Below are 20,019 nucleotides of genomic sequence, written 5' to 3' on the forward strand. Positions count from 1 at the left end.
AAAGATCACTCCACTGGAGATGCTCTTAAAGACCGTGTTTCTTGAAAAGTAAACTGAAAGCTGTCATTCTTTTTTATTTCACTTCTTCATTCACTTTATGCAAAACTATCCATGCAAATCAACAATCTTGCGCGTAGTTCCAGCAATGGCCAATGTCGCTGGTATCCGAAAACTTGCTGGTCCTTGCTCGAGATGAATGCTGCTTTTCACAGCCCTACCAGCCTAGCACTTGCTTTCTTATCTCCTCGACCCATCACTGTTACAAACGTCACTTACTTACTTCTTCCGTTCAACCTCCTTTTACAATGTGGCCGTCAACGGCGCGATGTGATGTGGCGCGCTGTGTTCACGCGGCTTTCTTGAAGTGGTCGGCCGAGTCGAAGATCTTGCGCTCTGCCAGCTTGCGTTGCAGCACCACATTGCGTGCAGCGGCAGCGCCCGTGGGCGCCGCACTCTTGTCCAGTCCGTAGCGATCGCACGCCGCTTGTGACGCGTTGCTATTTGGCATTGGCTTGGCTTCTCCTGTGCCTTTCAGACCCGCGTATCGTGCTGCTCGAGCCACCAAGGCGGCCTGTGCAGCATTTGCAACCACGGCTTTGGCTGACGAGGCCACACGTCCACCAGGGTCCTCCGACAGCTTAATATGCTTCACCTGGTGATTAATGGATGCCTGCGAAGCACCCAACGCGCCATATCGCGCGGATGCCTCGCCAGGAACAGCAGGGCTAGCGGCGACATCAGCAGGCACATCAGTGGGCTGTCCCTGCTGCTCCATCGCATAATCTGCCGAGTCAAAGCGCTTCCGTTCCTTCAATTTGCGTCGAATCAGCACGTGAGCGGCCGACATCTTGCCATAGTCGGATCCTCCTGCCTGTTGCGACTTTTCAGCCATAGCAGGGTCTTCTGCCTGCTTCTTTTCAAGCAGATCGCGTCGACTGGGCTTCTTCCGGTTCTCAAGCGCCCCGTACTTGCCAGCTCGACTGGGACTCATACTGGCGAACTGACGTCGACTGGCATTCGCAACGGTGGACGCACAGGGAGAGCTCACAGCCTCCTCCTGTCTCTGCTCTACTTCACTCACATCCTCCATTTCAGTGTCCTCCTCCATGTGCCGTGCTCTGGCCATCTGATAGTCCGCCGAGTCGAACGACGCCTTGCTCTGTAATTTACGCTGGATCAGGATGTTGCGGCCCCGTTCGGCGCCTCCTGGAGGCTCGTACTGTGCCGTGGGCGTGTTGCGCTGCACATTGCGCTTGGGGCTCTCGCTCTGCATGGCGTTGAAGAAGGCCGATTGGCCGATCTTTGCCGGCGACTGAATCTGATTCTTTGGTGGAGCTTGAACTGGCGTCTGATTCGGTTGCAATTGATTCTGATACCGATTCGCAGCGCGCGCCGCCGCCTTCTTCATGGCGTCGTCTGCCGAGTCGTAGCGCTTGCGCTCCTGTAATTTTTGGCGAAGCAACACGTTGCGGGCGGATAATGCGCCGCCGTCTTCAGGGGCGCCACGGGCATTGGAAGGCGGCACCTGTGCGCCGATCTGCAGGTCCATGGCGTTCCAGGCTGCTCGGTTGCTGCCGTTAAGCCGCGCCATGCCGCGCGCTGACGACACCATCGAGTTATCCTGCGCCTGATATTGACGATAATCCATCGCAAAGAGAACGCGTGTGTGCACTAGAGCTCCAAGACCGAAATGACCACTTTGGGATCCTGTTGCGGGGTGGGATATCCAGCGAAAACTCGAGTTTTCGGGAAAGTGTCCTAATTTTTGAACAAACTTGAGTTGAGTATGGGATGTGTGAAACGGCCCGCTATTCTTCCGATTTCCGCGTCATTGTTTTTCCTTCCGCACCTCTTCGAGGCAAGTCTAATTATGGTTGGCGGTGACGACACCGAGCGGCTAAGAACAACTAGTAACTGCAGAAGAGGTGTGGAGAGCAAGCAGATCGTGCGTCCGCGCATCTCCGCCCAACGCACGCCGTGCGGCACAGCGCTTTTGATGTTTAGCGGCAGCCGATCAGGAACAGAAGCCAGCGCATGTCGCGTCCTGGCGCTTCCTCATCGAGCAAGAAGAACGATGGGCCCTGCAACTGCTTACTCAACTTTCTCCACAGACGAGAAGTTCTGCCACAAACGACGAACGCACAGTGGACTCGGCAGCAGACTGGGCGGAATGTCGTTCTTCTGGCTGCTTCTCCCACTTTGAAGCGATGGATGGCGGCAAAAGTCGAGCGAACGAGTCGAGCCCGACTCTAGGCATGCGACGCCGCCGCTGCCAAATGCGATGATTTGCCTCGAGCGGAATGAGCCAGACTTGCTACAGAGTTTGGCCGGTCACTCACTTCAATTTCACCAACACGAACCAATCGCAGCGGTGCTGTATTAATACCGTCGGTCAGTTATGGTTACCGGTATGGGCGTTATTAATACAGCTGTATTGTGCGTTCTATTCGAAATTTCCGCGGGACACGACCAGTCACCCAATCGTGTAGCCTATCATACAGAATGCGTTTTGGCGCTAATACAGAATAATCCTCTGACTCGCCATCTTCATTCATGACAAGTGCGCGGAGTCTTCAGTGCGTCACTTTAACTTCAACGTGTATCTGGTATCTTATTGGATAATAAAAAATGGTTTCTTAATTTTGACCTCTAACAACGCAGCGTCGATTTGCCGTTCGCTTCGCGCCTTTCTCCGAATCGTCCCGCTTCGGCAAATTGGGGCGGAATTGACAATATTACAACAAGTAACAAAGCAATGTTTCTCTTTTTCGAATGCTACTTCTCGTTTTCTTTCCCAGAAGACTGTCGGTAACCACGAAGTGTGACTCCGTTTCATTCTCAAGAAGGCTGTTGGGTCGTTGCTTTTGCCATGACTCATGTTGGCTCTTTACTAAGCCGCTCCAAGTCGAAGCGGCTTGCTTGCCTGGCATACATGTAGCTCATCCACACGTACTAAACGACCACGCAAAAAGCATCAGCAAAAAAAAGCAATTTCACGCTGTTTCTAAATTATTTAAGCTACGATCGATAGGAGCAGCCAGCTACATCGAAGAGGGAGCAAACGCCCGCGCCTACAACGTTGGCAACAAGATACTTCGGATCAAAAGATCGGGAACTAAGCGTTGGGGACGCGACGCTTACTTGGACATCATCATCTTGACGAACTCTTCGTAGTTGATCTGTCCATCGCCGTCGATGTCGGCCTCGCGGATCATCTCGTCGACCTCCTCGTCGGTAAGCTTCTCGCCCAGGTTGGTCATGATGTGACGCAGCTCGGCAGCCGAGATGAATCCATTGCCGTCCTTGTCGAACACCTTGAAGGCCTCCAGGATCTCCTCCTCGGAGTCCGTGTCCTTCATCTTGCGAGCCATCATGGTCAGGAATTCGGGGAAGTCAATCGTGCCGTTTCCGTCAGCGTCGACCTCGTTGATCATGTCCTGCAGCTCGGCCTCCGTGGGGTTCTGGCCCAGAGAGCGCATGACCGTGCCAAGCTCCTTGGTGGTAATGGTTCCATCGCCGTCCTTGTCGAACAGGGAGAACGCCTCCTTGAACTCGGCAATCTGCTCTTCGGTCAGCTGGTCAGCCATTGTGGTGCTTCGGTTTTCACTTGAGGGTGTCGAGGGAAATCCAACAATGATCCCATCCAAAATGAGACCGGCGCCTTTGACGGCCCTGATTTGTACGACCACGAAGAATGTGGACGGCCAAGCGGCGTACTGCGATTAGTTGATAATTTGTGGGCAATATGCGATTGGTTAAAATATGTCTGTCCGCACCAATAAATCATAATTATTAAAAAGAGCAAGGATGAACGACCATATCATGTACGACCATGATGTGGTGCGTACAAATATTTTGGTTTTGCACATTGGTGTGGCGCACACGGCTTGACAAAACGATGGATTGTGGACAGAAACGGAACAGTCAACGACACAGCGAAGATCGCAGAAAAAAAACTGATTGCTACATGCAATTGACCTTTCATAAAGATCACATTCCAGTCAGATATAATGCATGAAAGGCTTGAGCGACGAGAGAGTCACCTCGATGTGGTAGCTTCTTAGCGTGTTTAATATTGATGGCGCCAGCATTTAGTTGCCACAACGACAATAGATATTTTTAGTATATTTTTAATTTTTCAAACCTTAGGGCCTATTTCCTGCTCGGGGATTTGAGGCGGTCGGTGCAGAGCTGTTTACAGCATCTGTTATTAATACATGTATTAATGGTCCTGATGTTTGTAAAACAGCTATTTTATCATTTTTGGGGGGGAAAATTAGGGACCTGCTTTGGTTGATTTTTGCCGATCCCCCTTTTTTGGCTGTAAAAAAGGCCCTTGGAAATGGGCCTGCTTTTCCAAATTTTGGCCCTACATGCAGTAAATAACCCATACACTACAGCGTATTTAATGCGTGTCGAGTGTGGAGATGATAATTTGTAACAGGCATTGTTAAATTATTGATAAATAGCACCTTGTTTAAATTTATGCCCTGAGGTGATATAGTATACTGTAAGTTTTTAAAAAGAGCACCTGAAGCAGAGAAAGTTTAAGGTTTTTAAAAAGAGAGTGACTATATTGACCGACTGAGTTAACCTTCCCCTACAACTTTTAGACGCGCTCCCATCCGTACGATGTATACAGTGTGTACCATGTATACTATTCAGCCTGACAGCCACTAAATTTCGAACAGCGTAACGATCGTAAGGCTGCAGGAGGGGGAAATGGATCTCCGCGTCCGAGCCGTCCAGAAGAGGCCGCTAACTGGGGCTGTCGCGCGCGAGATCGACGAGAGCAGCGATTCTGAGCCGCCCCGAGAAGACTCCCGGGACGACGTCTGGCTCCCAACACCCGCTGCGAGCGGTGCTGGTTCGGGTGATGGAGAGTCTTCCGAGGCTTTCAGTGTGTCGGATGTAACCGATTTAACCAGCAGCACTAGCAAGGGTGGTCCCCCCACACGCGTGGTGGCATTACCACCCAACACGGTGGAGTTCGCCTCGTGGGAGGCCTTCGACGAGTACCTGGCTGCGTATGAAGCCCAAACGTTTCAAGTATGCGAGATTCATTCAAGATTTAATGAACGGATGTCTGACCCCGCTGTCCCACTAATTTTGTGCTATCTGTCTTGTAGATATTCAGAGCGCGCTCTAATACCAGCGTGGCAGAGCGCAATGCCAGGATTGACAAGTCACAGTCAAAAGCAGCTAAAATACCAGCATCGTGGGAGCAGTATTCGAGAACGTTCATTTGTACGCACTCAGGGAAGTACAAGTCTGTAGCTACGAAGCGGCCACGCCAAGAGACTCGAGCACAGGGCTGCAAGGCGCAGGTACATATATGTCGGCCTGGTCGGGACTGGTCGGGTCCAGTCGGGGTCAATCGGGTAGTTCACTGACTGACAGTGGTTATATATGCTCTACAGATTAATGTCTGCGTCCAGGTAGTTGATACGAAGAATACGACGTTTGCTGTGCGGATCACTCGTTGCCGACTAGAGCACAATCATCGTCTGACAAGCCTGGCTTTCTCTTCACATCCATCGAACCGCATTATCCTCGACGAGTCAACGCTAACTACAGTTGATCTACTTCGAAAAAAAGGTGTCAAGAAGTCTGGTATCATCAGCCACCTAATGAAGCACACCGACAGTAACCCCACCCCAAAAGATGTGAAAAACCTCGTCCAGAAACTAAAGGCTCGCGAACAACGCGATGGGCCTTCAAGCACTGACAAGCGGCTTAAGAAGTGGATGAAGCAATTTGGTGATGTGCCAGGGAACGTTGGTCGGGTTTTCTTGGACGACGTTGGTGGCAAGGTAGAGTGAATGCTTTTATCAGGTCTAATGTCAATTCATGAAGTTAACATTTGTTGTTTTGTGTGCTATTGGATACGCAGAAAGTTGCGACTTGCATCACATTGCAAACAAAGCACATGCGAACACTATTCGACCAATTTCCTGAAGTTCTGATGATTGACGCAACGCACGGGACGAGCCGGTCTAAGTATAAAGTTTTTTCATTCATGGCACACGATACGTTCGGCAAGGGCCAGTTTGTGCAGCACGCGCTGCTTCAAAATGAGCGCTATGAAACCCTGTTGACAGCAATAGAGGAATTCAAAGCGAACAATCCTGCGTGGTCAAGACTTCAATGTGTGCTGGTGGATAAGGATTTCACAGAACTGTCCGTACTTGAAAAGGCATTTCCTGGGGTGACAGTCTTACTTTGCCAATTCCACGTGCTGAAGTACCTACGGGAAGAGATTGCTTCAGCTGACTATGGATTTTCGAGGTCTCAGAAAGAGCAACTTGGCGGTGTTGTGAGCTTACTTGTCTACGCAAAAACGGAAGCAGAGTACGACAAACGCTTCCAGTACATGGTGCATCTTGCGTCGATTGGTTATGCCGGTCCAGTTGCGAATGATCGATCTGGTATCGTAGTCGGTGTGGAGTCGGGCTCAGTCGGTGTGGAGTCGGGCTCAGTCGGTGTGGAGTCGGGATCAGTCGGTGTAGAAGTCACAGATCATGAACTGGAAGATATTTCTTCTCGCATTGATGAACATCCTATTGTGAAGTACTTTCGAAAGAATTGGGACAGCTGTAGTGAGCTCTGGTGTGCACATAGGCGCCAGAATACCGTCACACTCGGCAATAATACCAACAATCGCCTAGAAGCCTCTTGGAAGCAGCTTAAAGAGTGGGTGGATTCGTTTATGGGTGCATCGCTTCGACCATGTACTATCAAACGTTACAAGAGCGATTGTTCATTGCAGAAGTATACAAGAATGTGACCGTCCAGCATCCTGATTACGACAGCGAGATGACACTGGTGGCGAATATTGTCAGTGAGCATGCTTGTGAACTTATATTTGGGCAGTATTCGTATGCTATTGGATCTGCGTCGTACACGTTTTATGAGGGGTGCCCAGACGTGTATTTTATCAAGAGTATATCTACAGCTGATGACGCGCTGGACGAGATGAACGCCGAGAATTCAGTTACTAAGCGCGAATGGAAGTGCTCCTGTCTATTCATGTGCACGAGATTGCTACCCTGCCGACACGTTTTCTACCTCCGAAAGGCTCTTGGTCAGGAGACAGTCATCCCCACACTACTGTTAAACAGGCGGTGGCTGTAGTCTACTGTGCGTGCGGCGATTGAAAATTCAAGTGTCGTCTCTGACACAGCGGAGCCAAAGTCTTTTGAGGTAAAAAATGTGATATCCTCACAGGCGAGACCGTGGGACTCGAACCGCAAATATCGTGAAGCACTGCAATTTGCATCCCAAATTTGTGACACCATGGCGGGACTCGGCATGACGCAGTATAAAGAAGCGATGCAGTATCTTCAAAGTGTGACTGGGCGGTTCAAGATAGGCAAATTCGAGGATCCCGGTGTGCCAATTTTACCACTAGCTGAATCTGAGCGTCACGGTTCGACTAGCAACTCGCGCGATGATGCGCTGTCGCCGCCACTACTTACTGGTCACGATCCGACTGCACGGCCGACTCACCACGTGTCGGCAGAACTGCTTACTCGTCATGCGGATACAGCAAATGTGAGTCATGTATCCCCAACTGCCTCTGAGTCTGACCATGCCACAAGCTGCAACTCCGTCGAAACAACACAGGTTGCAGATTTATCGGGCCAGTCGGTCTCGATCGGAGGCCAATCGGGCTCAATCGGGGGCATATCAGGTCCAGTCGAGGAAGAATCGGGTCCAGTCGGGGAAGAATTGGATCCAGTCGGGGAAGAATTGGATACAGTCGGGGACGTTGAATCAAGCACACTACCACCAGCAACGGAAGACACGCCATTTGTGATAGCGAGTCCTCCAAGATCGCGAGGACGACCCAGACAGACAGCCAGATCAAAGAAGGCAGCTCGTAAAAAACTGTCATTGTAGCTCAAGAAGACTCAGAGCTGTACGCTTCGAATTTAAGCTTGGCGTCCGTGGATGCAGCGCTGTCTTCGGATGCAACATACATATCGTCAGCTGCAGTTGTGAACGAGTTCAAAATGGTGGAGTATGGCTTCAAGTTCAAGACACCTACAGCCCGAACAATATCGAGCTTGCCACCCACAATCGCTTTGATACCAGCAGAGTCGATCACGCGGATATTGCGCCCTGAACAAATTGCCATTTGCAGGAAAAAGGTTTCGGCTCTGCAGTCGAAGCACAAAGGCCTAGCAGAAAGTGCCGTGGCGCTGGATATTCCAGGCTTTGGTGCGTACTCAACGAGTACAATTGGGATCATGAATAGGTGGCACAGGGCAATAAAGGTGGTAAAACAGGTCGAGAAGGCTGTGAAGTGGGTCGAAACCATTGACTTCACACTCCCAATGCCTGCTCCGTTTCAAGTGGTGCTACAGACGGATATGCTGTCAAAGATGCAGTCAATCCCGCTTTTGTCTGCAAAGGTACGTCGACGAAATCATGCCATCCCTACAACACTTTCGAACTAAACGTTATGTTTGACAAACAGGCAGAAATTCTAGATCTCGTCGGAAAAAAACAGCTAAGCGACGATACCATGAATATCGTGGTGTCCAAGCTGCTCGGAGAACGAAATGATGTCGTCATTGTGGATCCAGGTGTTATCGGTTCCATTGATAATGAAGATAGTCCTGTCAAAACCAGAGCCTTCGCTACAATTTTCGCGGGCAAGACGAACGAGAAAATTCTGATCCCTATATGCTGCAGCAACACGCATTGGTGCTGCGTAATGGTGAACTTAAATCTGAATGATGTGTGCATCTATGACCCAATGAGCTCCAGCTATGTCGTTAGAGTCCGAGCGATCGCAGAAAAGCTGGCAATGCAGCTGCCAAACTACGCACCAAGGAAATACCGAGTACACCACTACATGGGCGATCTAGGGGTACAAGTAGATTCATACAATTGTGGTATGTATGTTCTGCTGGCGTTTGAGGTATTCGCTGGTGCCAAGGTCTGTGCATGCTGAGTAGGAAGGAGTTACAGTATCTGCGCTACAGATACATATATATGTGTCTATAGTTAACTCTTTCAACAAGTTGATTTTGATTCTGCACTTACCAGTCCCACTGAGCTCTACTGAATAAAGTTTCTCATGCTCATGACATGATGCCGGTCGTACTTGCACGCTCAAACCACAAAGTCTTCACATCCGGATATACGTATACGGACGCTTGATTGCTCAACTGACTTATATTGTGTCGGCATTGATCGGGTGCTGTCGGGCACCATTAGCCTGTCTCTTCCACACCAGTCGGGTTGAATAGCAAGTGCCTTTTAAAAAAAGCACAAGACGGGTAAATATACCGGTATCTTCTCGGACTTTACATGTACCGGTATTGTTGCAGCGTATTTTTTAGTTTCAACCAATCATAAGTCTTAATTCCGCTTATTGGTCAAAAACCATTCTCGACACTGTGCTGTAACAGCTCCAACGGTGTGAACATCCGTCGGCATCTCCACGTCACCTCCACGCCTGGTATCTCCACCTCTGCTAAACCCACCGCGTTCTTTCAAATTGGAGCACGTGATCAAGACGATGAACTATATAGACGCCGCGCGCCGCGCTCCGTGGGTCGCTGTGTATTTGGCGGCAGGCGTTGGCGTGCTAGTGAACTTGCTGGGCGAGGCGTACTCCAATGCTCTCGACGTGTGCGAGATGTACCCGCACTTTTCTTTCCAGGAGACGATGCGTGAAGAGCTGAGTATGCACCACACGCGTCTGCCGCTGGTGCGTGTGCACGTACCCACGCTGCATCTTCTAGTCGCTTACATCGCCGCGTACGCTGCCAAACACTGGGGACTGCTGGACCGGAGCTGGCCGCTGCTGCGTGACTTGCTCTCGGGTCGCTGGCTGTACCATCAATTATTCGAGGTTCTGCCAACATAGTAAGTTGATTATCAAGCTGCGTTTTGACCGGGTTATAACCTCACTGACCTTGTTTTCTGATGGGTTAGCCTACCTTTCGCCTTGTCGGAACCAGAAGTGCCCGAGTTGCTGTCAGAAGATGAAGCTCAAGAAATGGATGATAACGAAGATGACGGGTACCTTGACGATGTTCCGCCTTCTCCACCTGTAGACAACGATGCGTGCAACGAAGCATTGGCCAAGCTAGTGCAAGTGAAGATGCAGCACGCTAACCGAACCATCGCACGGCCCGACGACTGGCTCGTGTTCGATCCCGTACAAGAGGAACTCGTGCTCCAGAAGAACGCTACTCATGCAAATGGTAGTGCACTCAATGGCCACGGCAATGGCTACAAAGTATCGCTCTCGCGTGCACAGGAACCAATAGGAGACGAGCAGACACCGATGTCTGCAGCAGCAGCAATGCGAGTGCACAAGGAGCCCCAGCGAGTGATCAGGACATGATTTTTTAGACACCGTATCCTATTCCTTCATGCAGCTATCCGTGCGAGTTGTGCGACATGCCACACCAGCAGAAAGTAAGTAAATAAGTCGCTCTCTCGCTTCTCTTGAGGTTATTCCTACCGCGCCCCGTCACTGGGAATCGTACACTGTTTCCTCTTCTAGCATCGACACCTTGGCGATTTGCCGCCACAGTCTGACAGAACCGCCAAACAAGAAGCTCACGATGCGCTTCAGAGTCTTAGGCGGCAGTTTGTCATCGCTCGGACGTCTGTCGCCACTGCCGAGCTGACAACAGAGCTGAATCGCGCGAAGAACCGCTCGAGGTGGCATGTGTCCAGTGCAGACAGCAGTCCAGCTTCGAAGCGCGGGCACAAGACACTGCAGACTTGCCAGGGACAGCGACAAGAGTTGGTTCTTCGTGCACCACGTGACACGTCCACGTGACGAGATGAAGACGAAGTGCTCGGCATCCCATAGCGTCATACTCGAGGCTTGAGCGATGCAGGCATAGCGTAAGTGTTCCAGACAACCGTCAAAGCCTTGGTTACCAGGTGCTGGGAAGAGTTTGCTGCAGACTTTCGAGTTCACCACTTCTTGCGGATAAAAGGCCCGCAGTTCGTTCATCACCACTTCGTTGTGTCCGCAGACCTTTCCGAACGCTCCGCCCCACTTCTCAGTGTCGACAGGCTCTTTGTTCGGCATCCACTTGCTTAAGAAGCTTGTGCTGTTGACGTTACCACGAGCTGCACAGAGTTTCTTACGGACCTCGACAGATGTTGCGTCTTTTGATGCTCCATGACGTACAGCGCCTTCCCATTGTCCGCCGTGTGCTTTCCCCTCTGCAAAGTCCATCCACTGCGTCTGAGCAGAAGTACGTTCATCGGTCATGGCTGTACCCACTGCAGCGCTCACAGTGACCAGACCCAGCGCTTCCAGCTTCTCACGACGGTGTTGGCTATCAGCCTCCTGGTCTCCACTCGATGCGTTAACTTTGGTGCCAGGCAATTTACGAGTGAGTACAACGTAGAGCTTGTCGGTCAACGCCTGCAGTCTCTGTTCATCCGGAGTCATTGCACGTTTCTTCTTCTTCTTCTTCTGGTCGTCGTCGTCATCGTCCAGATCCGCTCCTTTCGCAAACTTCCGTGTCCATTTGTCATCGTCCTGAGCAGCCCCAGTCTTACTAACACGCTGCGAGATCTCCACAATCTGTCGCGATAGTTTAAGTCGCGCTTGCAATTGCTGTAAACACGGCGTCGTCAGCTCTGGTCGGAACGTATTCGAACGCTCCAGCTCTTGACCAGCTGTGACGTGGTGTACGTGAGCGAACTTCGCTGTCGCCACGTCACTTGTGGCACTACTCACATCTCCTACCAGCGCTACATTCGCCTTAGTATTCGCTGTACTCGGTAACAACTGTTCAGTCGTCACCAGCACCATTGCATGCGCAGGTGACGATACAGACACCGACGTCTTGAGTCTCTGCACCGTTTCGTTCCTCTGCCCTGACGTCATCTTGCGGTGCAAAGCCACCGCTTGGAGTCCAAGATGCTTGAGCATAGCAGCTAGTTGGGCGGGAGTCGTCTGGTCATGATTGGGCAATGCCACTACACACGGGCGTGGCGTGTTGCGAGACAGCAAGACCCAGTAGAGTCCGGCAAGCACATCGGCGTCTCTCTTCACTCGCAGTGCCGTACAGGACGCACGACCGCCCTCCTCTCGCGTTAATTTGGCCGCACTAGATACAGTCACGTTGCTGACAATTGCCTTGTCCTCTTGCGTCTTCTTACGCTTCTTCTGAGATCTATCAGAATCGTTTTTGGTCACCTTGCGCTTTTTAAGCTGATTCTGCTGCTTCTTCTTGCTGTTCTGCCGCAGTTTCGACATACTACGACCTGAAGATTGCAGCATGGATGGATTCACGACCACCAGTGCGCCTCCTTTGGGCGCTGGGGGCCGCGTAGCCCCCGGTCCGCGACCACGATGCTTCCCCATGATCAAGCTTGTCAATGGCTACCACGTCGACAAATTTTCACTTGACTTAAGTATTTCACGTCGGCCTCAACATGTTGATGCGCAGATTTTTCTTGTGGCAACACCAGAATGCGGTGCACCACACCACAATGCAACGTACGTCAGTCTCTGGTCGTCATTCGTCCAAGTGTCCGCCAAACGTCACGAGCTTTAGATCCAGCAAACTATGACGACTGAGTGGACTCCTTCATCGTGGCGCCAATTCCCTGTCAAGCAGCAAGCTCCGTATCCTGACGAGAAGGCGCTCAAGCGAGCGCATGACAAGTGTAAGCACCAAAATGTGTCAATTTGTGTCAATGTGTCGATGCTCACACATTTGTTCCTACCTCTATTTGTTGTCAATAATACAGTGAAAACGCTTCCTGGACTGGTGTCTGTGCGAGAGATCGAGGACTTGAAGACGCAGCTCGCGGATGTGGCGGCGGGCAAGCGCTTCTTGCTGCAAGGCGGAGACTGCGCCGAGCGGTTCCAAGACTGCCAGCCCGAGTTGATCGAGAAAAAGCTCAAGATCATGATCCAGATGAGTCTCGTGCTGGTCTGGGGTGCGCGTATGCCTACGGTGCGTGTGGCGCGTATGGCTGGACAGTTCGCCAAGCCCCGGTCCAGCGACACGGAGATGCTGGACGGAGAGAGGGTGACCAGCTTCAGAGGCGAAAATATCAATGGATACGAGAAGGACCAGCGCACGCCGGACCCGAACCGACTGCTGGAGGGCTATTTCCACAGCGCAGCCACTTTGAATTACGGTCGTGTGCTGGTGAGCTCGGGTATTGCGGATATCCACGATGCCGGCAAGTGGGATCTGGACTTTGTGCAGACCTCGTCCCGACGTGAAGAGTACCAGCACATGGTGAACGAGATCACGGACAGTCTCCACTTCGTGCACATGTGTGGGGTTGGCGCTGACTCGCCGCACCTGAAAACGGTGGATCTCTTCGTGTCGCACGAAGGTCTGGAGCTCGGATACGAAGAAACGATGACTCGTAAGGTAGACGGGAAGTACTACAACGTGGGCACAGACTTTTTGTGGATTGGCGACCGTACACGTCAGCTGGATCACGCTCATATCGAGTACTTCCGCGGTATTGAGAACCCTATCGGTATTAAGGTCGGCCCCAGTATGGCTGTGGACGACCTGGTCCCGTTGATCCGTAAGTTGTGGAAGGACCCGGAGGCCAATCCGGGTAAGATCACTCTAATCACGCGTTACGGATGCGATAAGGTATCGGATGTACTCCCTAAACATATCGCGGCAGTGAAAGCTGCAGGTCTCAAGGTGATCTGGTCGTGTGACCCGTGTCACGGCAACACTATTGTGGCTGAGAATGGCTACAAGACGAGACCGTTCGACCGCATTTTCGGCGAATTAGAGCAGACGTTGGAGATCCATCGCGAGGCTGGATCGGCACTTGGCGGTGTCCATTTTGAGCTTACGGGCGAGAACGTTACCGAGTGTATTGGGGGCCCGCAGGGGATCGATGAAGGCGACCTGCCACTACGTTACACGAGCTACTGTGACCCTCGACTGAACTACTCGCAGAGCATGGAAGTGGCCTTCTTACTGGCTAAAAATCTGTCAGTTGCACACGACTTGGCTCCACTGAACGAGAAGTCCAAGCACCGCAAGCGCTCGATGGAGATTTCGGACCCGTCCAAGCGCCTTCGTGCTGATAAGTAGAGTAAGACAGGTCTGCTAAAGCAAGAAATAGATGAGCTTGGTGTTCTTTAGGCTACATCCGTCTCACGGATCTCGTTAACGCCAGCCAGTTCAACTTGATCTGGGTCAACAGCGGTGCTCTTGCTCAACGACTTGGCCTCCGCATCTTTTCCTCCATTTTGTTGTTTGCGCTTAAGTGTCGTGGTCGACGGGGCGTACAAGTAGCACAGTGTATACACGTAGATGTTGAATATCGTCTGAAGTGACGTCCACGCCCCACCGCTTGAAGGAGTGGGCGATAGCTCGCCACTAGCAAGGCCAGCGAACGATACGACCACCATCAAGACGCTTAGCACAATCAGGTAGCGATATCTCACACGACGAGCTCGAATCTCACGCATGCTCAGCACGATGAGCGTTAAATACCACACGATAAAGGCGGCACTTAGCAGTCCGCAAAGCGCTTTGAGGGAGGCAAAGTTGCTGTTCTCTGCTAGGGGGTCCCACGTGACGTCGTTGTTGCGGTTGTACTTGATGTAGCCATAGTAAATCACCATGATCAGCCAGAAAAACGCCACGAAGAGTAGCTTTGGGCCGAAGAACTTCAGGTTCGACACGCCGTTCTCCATGCCTTGAAGACGTAAATTGTCAATAACGACCAGCCAGAACAGTAGCAGCATCTGGAAGAAGGTAACTTGGAAGCCGACACTGAGAATCCGAGCTGCGTTGCTGCCATACGTGGCCTCAGTGAAGTAAAAGGGGTCGTTAAAGAGGATCAACGACAGCGCGAGAGCCATGACGAAGCCTTGCTCCACGTTCTGCTCTCGTGACGACAACTTGGTGACGCTGTAGATGTACCAGCCGGCGAAGAACGCAGACACGAACAGGAAGAGAAACTTTATGCCAATGAGCCAAGTGGTGAACGATTCAGTGCCCCATGTCTTGCGGAATTGGACGTTGGAGCTGCTCAACGCCAAGCTCTCGGTGGAGTTGAACAACACGTCCACTTGGTAGTCGTTGAAGTCGATGTCTCCAAATCGTAGGAAATAGGTGGGTTCACAGGACGTTGCACCTGCTTGACACTCGACAGTGACTGTCTTCTGAACGACGTCAGTGATGATGTTGGCGTACGTTTGATTGCCGCTACTCTCGTTGAGGTAGAACCCTTTGATGTGAGGCGTCATGGTAACGTCAAACGAGCGACTTGTCTTCTTTAAATTCGGGAACGAAGCTTCGAGGTAGAAGTAGCGGTTTAGTTGCTTGAATCCGTTAAGTCCGAACGAGTAGTGCACGACATGGAGACTTTGTTCGCGGCTGGTAAACGGCCGGTTTGTTCGGTTCGTGCAGGAGTCGAACATGCACGTCAGGACGGACCTTTGTTCGCTGATCGAGAGCCTCAGAACCTCGTCGATTGCAGACACTGTTCCGTTAGCATCGGCGTCTTTAGCGCTGACTGTACTGTTGGGGCCGAGGCACTCCTTGTACAGACTGATGGAGAAGTCCGACGTGCAGCGAGTCGGACTGCTCGTCCAGTCAGAGTTAGCCACAGCAGGGGAGCCACCGAAGCCGATCAGTACGAAGAGAGCGAGAAACGTGACAGCGATGCCCGAGACTAGCAACAGCTTCAACATGGAAATGACGTCGATCCGCATGAAGCTTCCATCTTCGCGCTCCTTGGTCTTCATTTTCTGTCGACAAGATTTTGAAGTGCTTCAGAGCGTTGGGAAATCGAAAATGATGCAGCGTACAGTTAGCAACAGCGTGGTGCGATGGAGCTTTCATTGTTTTTTACTAAGCTGTCCACCTAAATTCGTCCTGTGATATCCGTTTTCTTGAAACCCCTAGATCGAAGGTCGATGAAAAAGCAACGGCTACCATTGCGCTAGCTATATTTTTTTCTATAAGACTCTGCAGGCTCTCAACAACCAGAGATGAACTTCTTGCTTCAAACGGATAGTTTTAATGATGATCGAATGACCGAATCACGGAACTGAATAGCCCTCCTCTGCTACATGTTTTCTTAGGATACAATCACGTTAGTCATATTTACAAGGCCAGATACTTGTCGTTCTTGTTATTCGTCTCCTGTTCGACAAGCAGCTATTATAGCGTCTACACTGTCTGCATAATTAGCGTACTATGTATGCTCACGGATGTCGGCTACAGAATTCGACCTAGAGAATATAGCATCGCTCGAATGTTATCCATGAGCTGAAAGCTTAGAGCTACACACCCGTAGCATGCCGACCTAAGCAACTTTGTTTGGCTTCCGGTGCAGCCTGTCAGAACATATGAGCGCTACAGACTAAGACATTAAAAACAAATTGATAATATTAATCCGTATCAGCATATTCATTGCGAGTAGCTCGAGTTTCACGGAAATTGACAGCTTCGATAAATTTCGCTAGCTCTGTCTCGTTTGCGGGCGGCAAATCGGTTCCGTACAGAGCAAGAAGCTCAACTGATGAGAAGCCAGTGAGGAACTCGGATGCCTTCTCCATGCATGACGCGCAAAACGCCAATCGATTGCTGCAGGAAGAACAGGCTTGGAGAATGTGGACAAACTCGGCTTCTGTCGATGCAAAGAGGCTCATTGCAGGGGACAGCTTTCTCATCAACCGCTCGAGCTCACGCTTGTCTGAATATTCATCAACTATAGATCAGAGCTTCGCTTCGCACGAACTAAATATCAAGATACGTCACCTCGAATCACAGTTTCGTTTGCCCTGTCCTGTTCCAGCAGTTGGAGCTCATCATGGCTGCCAAATGCCGAATGTGGGGGATAGTGACGGCGTTTTGATTCACAAATAGAGCGAAGCTCTCGATCGCACTGATCTTTGAGCTGCAGGGCTCGCTCCAGCTTCATCGTCCTAGGATGTTGCTATAGCAACTGAAAACTCGGACAAATATGTGTCGTTCAGCTCGACTTTTCTCGTCGGGGTAGCTGTACCTTGAGGTTGTAAAGTGGCTTAATCACTGTTAAAGGTTTCGATCCTCTTAGCTTTTAGTTGTTTTACCTTAAACCGTGCCGAGCAGGTCACTAAAAGGCCAAGCGTGCGTCGAGTAGTCGATGAGGATAGCTTCGCTATTTCAGTTTAAATAAACACCTGTGTCGTGCGCTGTGGTTGTTTGATAATGCGTTCCTGGTCAAAAGCGTATTTAAATGCAATATAATACCACCGCACAAGTTTGCCTCGCAAGGAGCATCAGGACACGAAGTCACCGGTAGCTATTTTTGCTCTACTGTAGTACAGTATCCGCAAAATTAGATATACAGGAGTCTATTTTCAAATCTCGGATAGTATTTTTTATTGGCGCCCATGTTTTCTAAAAGGGTTAGGTGGCCAAATAATATGTACTGTACATATATCTCAATGTTTTGCCTATGATTCTAAATGTTTGTGATATGGCGCGACATGGGCAACCATATATTTACAGTAGTGTGTGAAGATTGAAGAATACGATCACTTCAGCATGTCGGACATCTCTCAACTACTGTAATGCATCGCCAAATTATCTTTGTAGTGAGAGATTTTCCTGCTCATGTCGAAGCTTGGTGAAGTCATGACAACATAAAAACATGAAAACATGTACGGTTTTAGACTTAGAAACTGTGCCTACTCAGCTAGCTTCTTTTTGCGCTTCCTTTGTCGCTGAGCTCTATGACGGTACGCAGGATATCCCATCGACTGCGTAGAAATCCTTTCGTCGTGTAAGAGCTGCCTGCTCCCTTCTAGAACCGGCGCCAGAAGTGCAAACAAATGAATACCCCGCAGTTATTGCCGTCGCTCTGAATGGGACAATGCACGGCCATGCCACTAATGCCTTCGAAAGACTTTATTTTACGATCTCATCTGCCAGCTCTGCAAGCAAGTTATAGTTTGCGCGCTTGCCCATGATATCGTAGCAGCACACACTCTGCGTAGACTCATCCACCACGATGCACGTCCAGTAAGCTCCGTTAATATTCAGCGGCGTAAATTCGCTCCAAGATGGCTGCTGCTGTCAAGCTAAGTGTCGTGCGTGGAATGCGCAAAAGGCCTGCTTGAACGCATAAGTGATATTAGAAAGACGTACAAACAGCGGTGGAAGGAAGGGACCAGAAAATGTAACAAATTCAAACACACGGTCACATATTGCACGTTAGAGGCCTTATTAGATTTGAAAGGTCCGAAAAATTCGCGCACCTGTGGCCACGAACTGCCGAGAAGAGGGGGGATTGCGAAGCAAATCTGTCCTAGGCGGAAGTGAAGGGTTCGAGGGCGCGCGGAGCCGAAGGAGGGAGGAAATTCAAGCTTCTGGCAAGCGGGGCAGAAAGTTAAGTGGCCACAAATCAGTAATTTAAAATTGTAATTTAACATATTGGTAGAAACATAGGCTGCAGATTTACCGTTTTTAATTTAAGATGTTGGCTACAGGATAATTACTTATGGATTTGATATTTTCCAACACGTAATTTATTGCTGCAACAGCCACCAGTTTAAGTTGGCTCTGAGCTCCTTGCAAATAGATGCTGCTGTCTCGATTTCACTTTTTAATTCGCTCGCACCCCAAACAGTCAGCCTCTCGCTACCTTAGCCATTGTCACGGTCTTCGGCTAGAGGAAGGACTCGCTATTCTGGACGACTGCCTACGGCAATTTAGCGAGCGGCGTAAGAAGAGCGTCAGACCCGATCAGTCTCATTCCCCGTCGCCGACTACCTCGTCCCTAGTCTAAAATGGAGCGAAGGAGTCCAGACAGTGGTACGCTGACTCCGTTTACAAACGACAACTAGAGGTACTGGTGTTGGTAGGAGGTACTTTGGCAAGTTAGAGAGCTGGTGAGAGAGCCCTCAGTCGTGAATTTCCTTCTTTTACGAGAAGTGCTCAAGAAAAACAAATAAGAAACAAGTATATTTTACACATCTAATACGTCTAAGTTCCTACGTCGGCTTTCACAAGATACACGACCCCGACAAGAGAAGGAGACCGCGACAATTTGGTGGAGAAGCAGGGTATCTTCTAGCCAAATTTCGTAGGAACGTAAAAGAGAAGAAGCGGAGAGAGCCGCTTGGGAAACCCTAGCGTCGAAGTACGCGGGCGAAGGTGCAAGGGAGCCGGGACGAGATGAGCTCCCTAAACTGGAACGATCCAATAGAGGACGAAGAGCAGCGCCTCGCACGGATCCTGGCGGATGCTGACGAGGACCAGATCGCGGACGCCACGGCAGCCACGGAAAACGAAGGCGGCGAAGTGGATCCCCGAACGCATGGTGAAACCGGAGAGACGGCTGAGGTCCGAACGGAACGAAAGGTAGAAGGGCTAAGGGAGCGAGCGACCCAGGAGGACGACGAAAGCTTGTTTGGCGCGTCACCACGAGCCGAGGAGAACCGAAGAATGTTCATGACGATGTTGGGGACACCCCAGGACAGAGCCAGCTTCCAAGCGTTCCTCGGGACTCTAGCAGATCGACCGACCCCCAGAGAGGAGCAGGCGCGGTCACGAGAGGCAAGAGAGGCCGAGACGGCGGGTTCTGGAACGCGAAGGGGAGTGTCGTTCTCGCTGGATCCGTCTCGACCGTCGCTAACTCACGTGGACGAGACTCAGCGGGAGGCGCCCTCGGCGACGACAGCTGAGTAATCGCAGGAGGAGGATGTTGGAGGACTGTATGAGGGCGACGTTCCCGCATCTTGGTCGCGCTTTCGAAGTACGACCGACTTTCAAGCTGAACCTTTGAACGGGGTGGAACGTCACTGGGCGTCAAGTGCAACTTTGCAAGCCCCTACCACGACGGTACGCCGCGGAACGACACCTGCTAGTCAAAACGCGACGCCGGCGAACCAAGGAACGACGCCCACGAGTCATGGAACGATCCCTGCGAGGGACGGAACGACGTCTACGAGTGAAGGGACGGCGAAGGTGGACCCGGCTCTTCAAGCCTTTACCGTCAACACTATCGGCTAGGCGATGCAACAGATGGCTATGT

The 20,019-nt window shown here is 50.9% G+C and overlaps 8 protein-coding genes across 8 annotated transcripts; 3 read left to right on the forward strand and 5 right to left on the reverse strand.

Annotated features, from left to right (window-relative positions):
• Positions 1–69: 69 nt before the first annotated feature.
• On the reverse strand, positions 70–1,691 carry PITG_06512 (uncharacterized protein; the record flags this gene model as incomplete). Its single annotated transcript, XM_002998568.1, has 1 exon — positions 70–1,691. The coding sequence occupies one exon, from the start codon at positions 1,610–1,612 to the stop codon at positions 347–349; it is 1,266 nt and encodes a 421-aa protein (XP_002998614.1).
• A 179-nt stretch (positions 1,692–1,870) lies between these two features.
• PITG_06513 (uncharacterized protein) lies at positions 1,871–2,447 on the forward strand (the record flags this gene model as incomplete). The annotated part of the gene is made up of 1 exon (XM_002998569.1): positions 1,871–2,447. The coding sequence occupies one exon, from the start codon at positions 1,871–1,873 to the stop codon at positions 2,201–2,203; it is 333 nt and encodes a 110-aa protein (XP_002998615.1).
• A 525-nt stretch (positions 2,448–2,972) lies between these two features.
• PITG_06514 (calmodulin) lies at positions 2,973–3,621 on the reverse strand (the record flags this gene model as incomplete). The annotated part of the gene is made up of 1 exon (XM_002998570.1): positions 2,973–3,621. The coding sequence occupies one exon, from the start codon at positions 3,585–3,587 to the stop codon at positions 3,138–3,140; it is 450 nt and encodes a 149-aa protein (XP_002998616.1).
• Positions 3,622–9,532: 5,911 nt separating this feature from the next.
• Positions 9,533–10,289, forward strand: PITG_06516 (uncharacterized protein; the record flags this gene model as incomplete). The annotated part of the gene is made up of 4 exons (XM_002998571.1): positions 9,533–9,868; positions 9,981–9,993; positions 10,074–10,192; positions 10,260–10,289. The coding sequence occupies 4 exons, from the start codon at positions 9,533–9,535 to the stop codon at positions 10,287–10,289; spliced, it is 498 nt and encodes a 165-aa protein (XP_002998617.1).
• A 206-nt stretch (positions 10,290–10,495) lies between these two features.
• Positions 10,496–12,358, reverse strand: PITG_06517 (uncharacterized protein; the record flags this gene model as incomplete). The annotated part of the gene is made up of 1 exon (XM_002998572.1): positions 10,496–12,358. One exon carries the CDS (start codon positions 12,356–12,358, stop codon positions 10,496–10,498), a length of 1,863 nt encoding a protein of 620 aa, XP_002998618.1.
• Positions 12,359–12,563: 205 nt separating this feature from the next.
• PITG_06518 (phospho-2-dehydro-3-deoxyheptonate aldolase) lies at positions 12,564–14,075 on the forward strand (the record flags this gene model as incomplete). Its single annotated transcript, XM_002998573.1, has 3 exons — positions 12,564–12,663; positions 12,748–13,031; positions 13,074–14,075. The coding sequence occupies 3 exons, from the start codon at positions 12,564–12,566 to the stop codon at positions 14,073–14,075; spliced, it is 1,386 nt and encodes a 461-aa protein (XP_002998619.1).
• Positions 14,076–14,122: 47 nt separating this feature from the next.
• On the reverse strand, positions 14,123–15,739 carry PITG_06519 (uncharacterized protein; the record flags this gene model as incomplete). The annotated part of the gene is made up of 2 exons (XM_002998574.1): positions 14,123–14,198; positions 14,265–15,739. 2 exons carry the CDS (start codon positions 15,737–15,739, stop codon positions 14,123–14,125), a joined length of 1,551 nt encoding a protein of 516 aa, XP_002998620.1.
• Positions 15,740–16,214: 475 nt separating this feature from the next.
• Positions 16,215–17,951, reverse strand: PITG_06520 (uncharacterized protein; the record flags this gene model as incomplete). The annotated part of the gene is made up of 6 exons (XM_002998575.1): positions 16,215–16,302; positions 16,500–16,692; positions 16,758–16,935; positions 17,005–17,030; positions 17,232–17,283; positions 17,901–17,951. The coding sequence occupies 6 exons, from the start codon at positions 17,949–17,951 to the stop codon at positions 16,215–16,217; spliced, it is 588 nt and encodes a 195-aa protein (XP_002998621.1).
• Between the last annotated feature and the right edge of the window lie 2,068 nt (positions 17,952–20,019).

The sequence above is a fragment of the Phytophthora infestans genome, genomic scaffold (assembly GCF_000142945.1).
Source record: "Phytophthora infestans T30-4 supercont1.8 genomic scaffold, whole genome shotgun sequence".
NCBI lineage: Eukaryota > Oomycota > Peronosporomycetes > Peronosporales > Peronosporaceae > Phytophthora > Phytophthora infestans.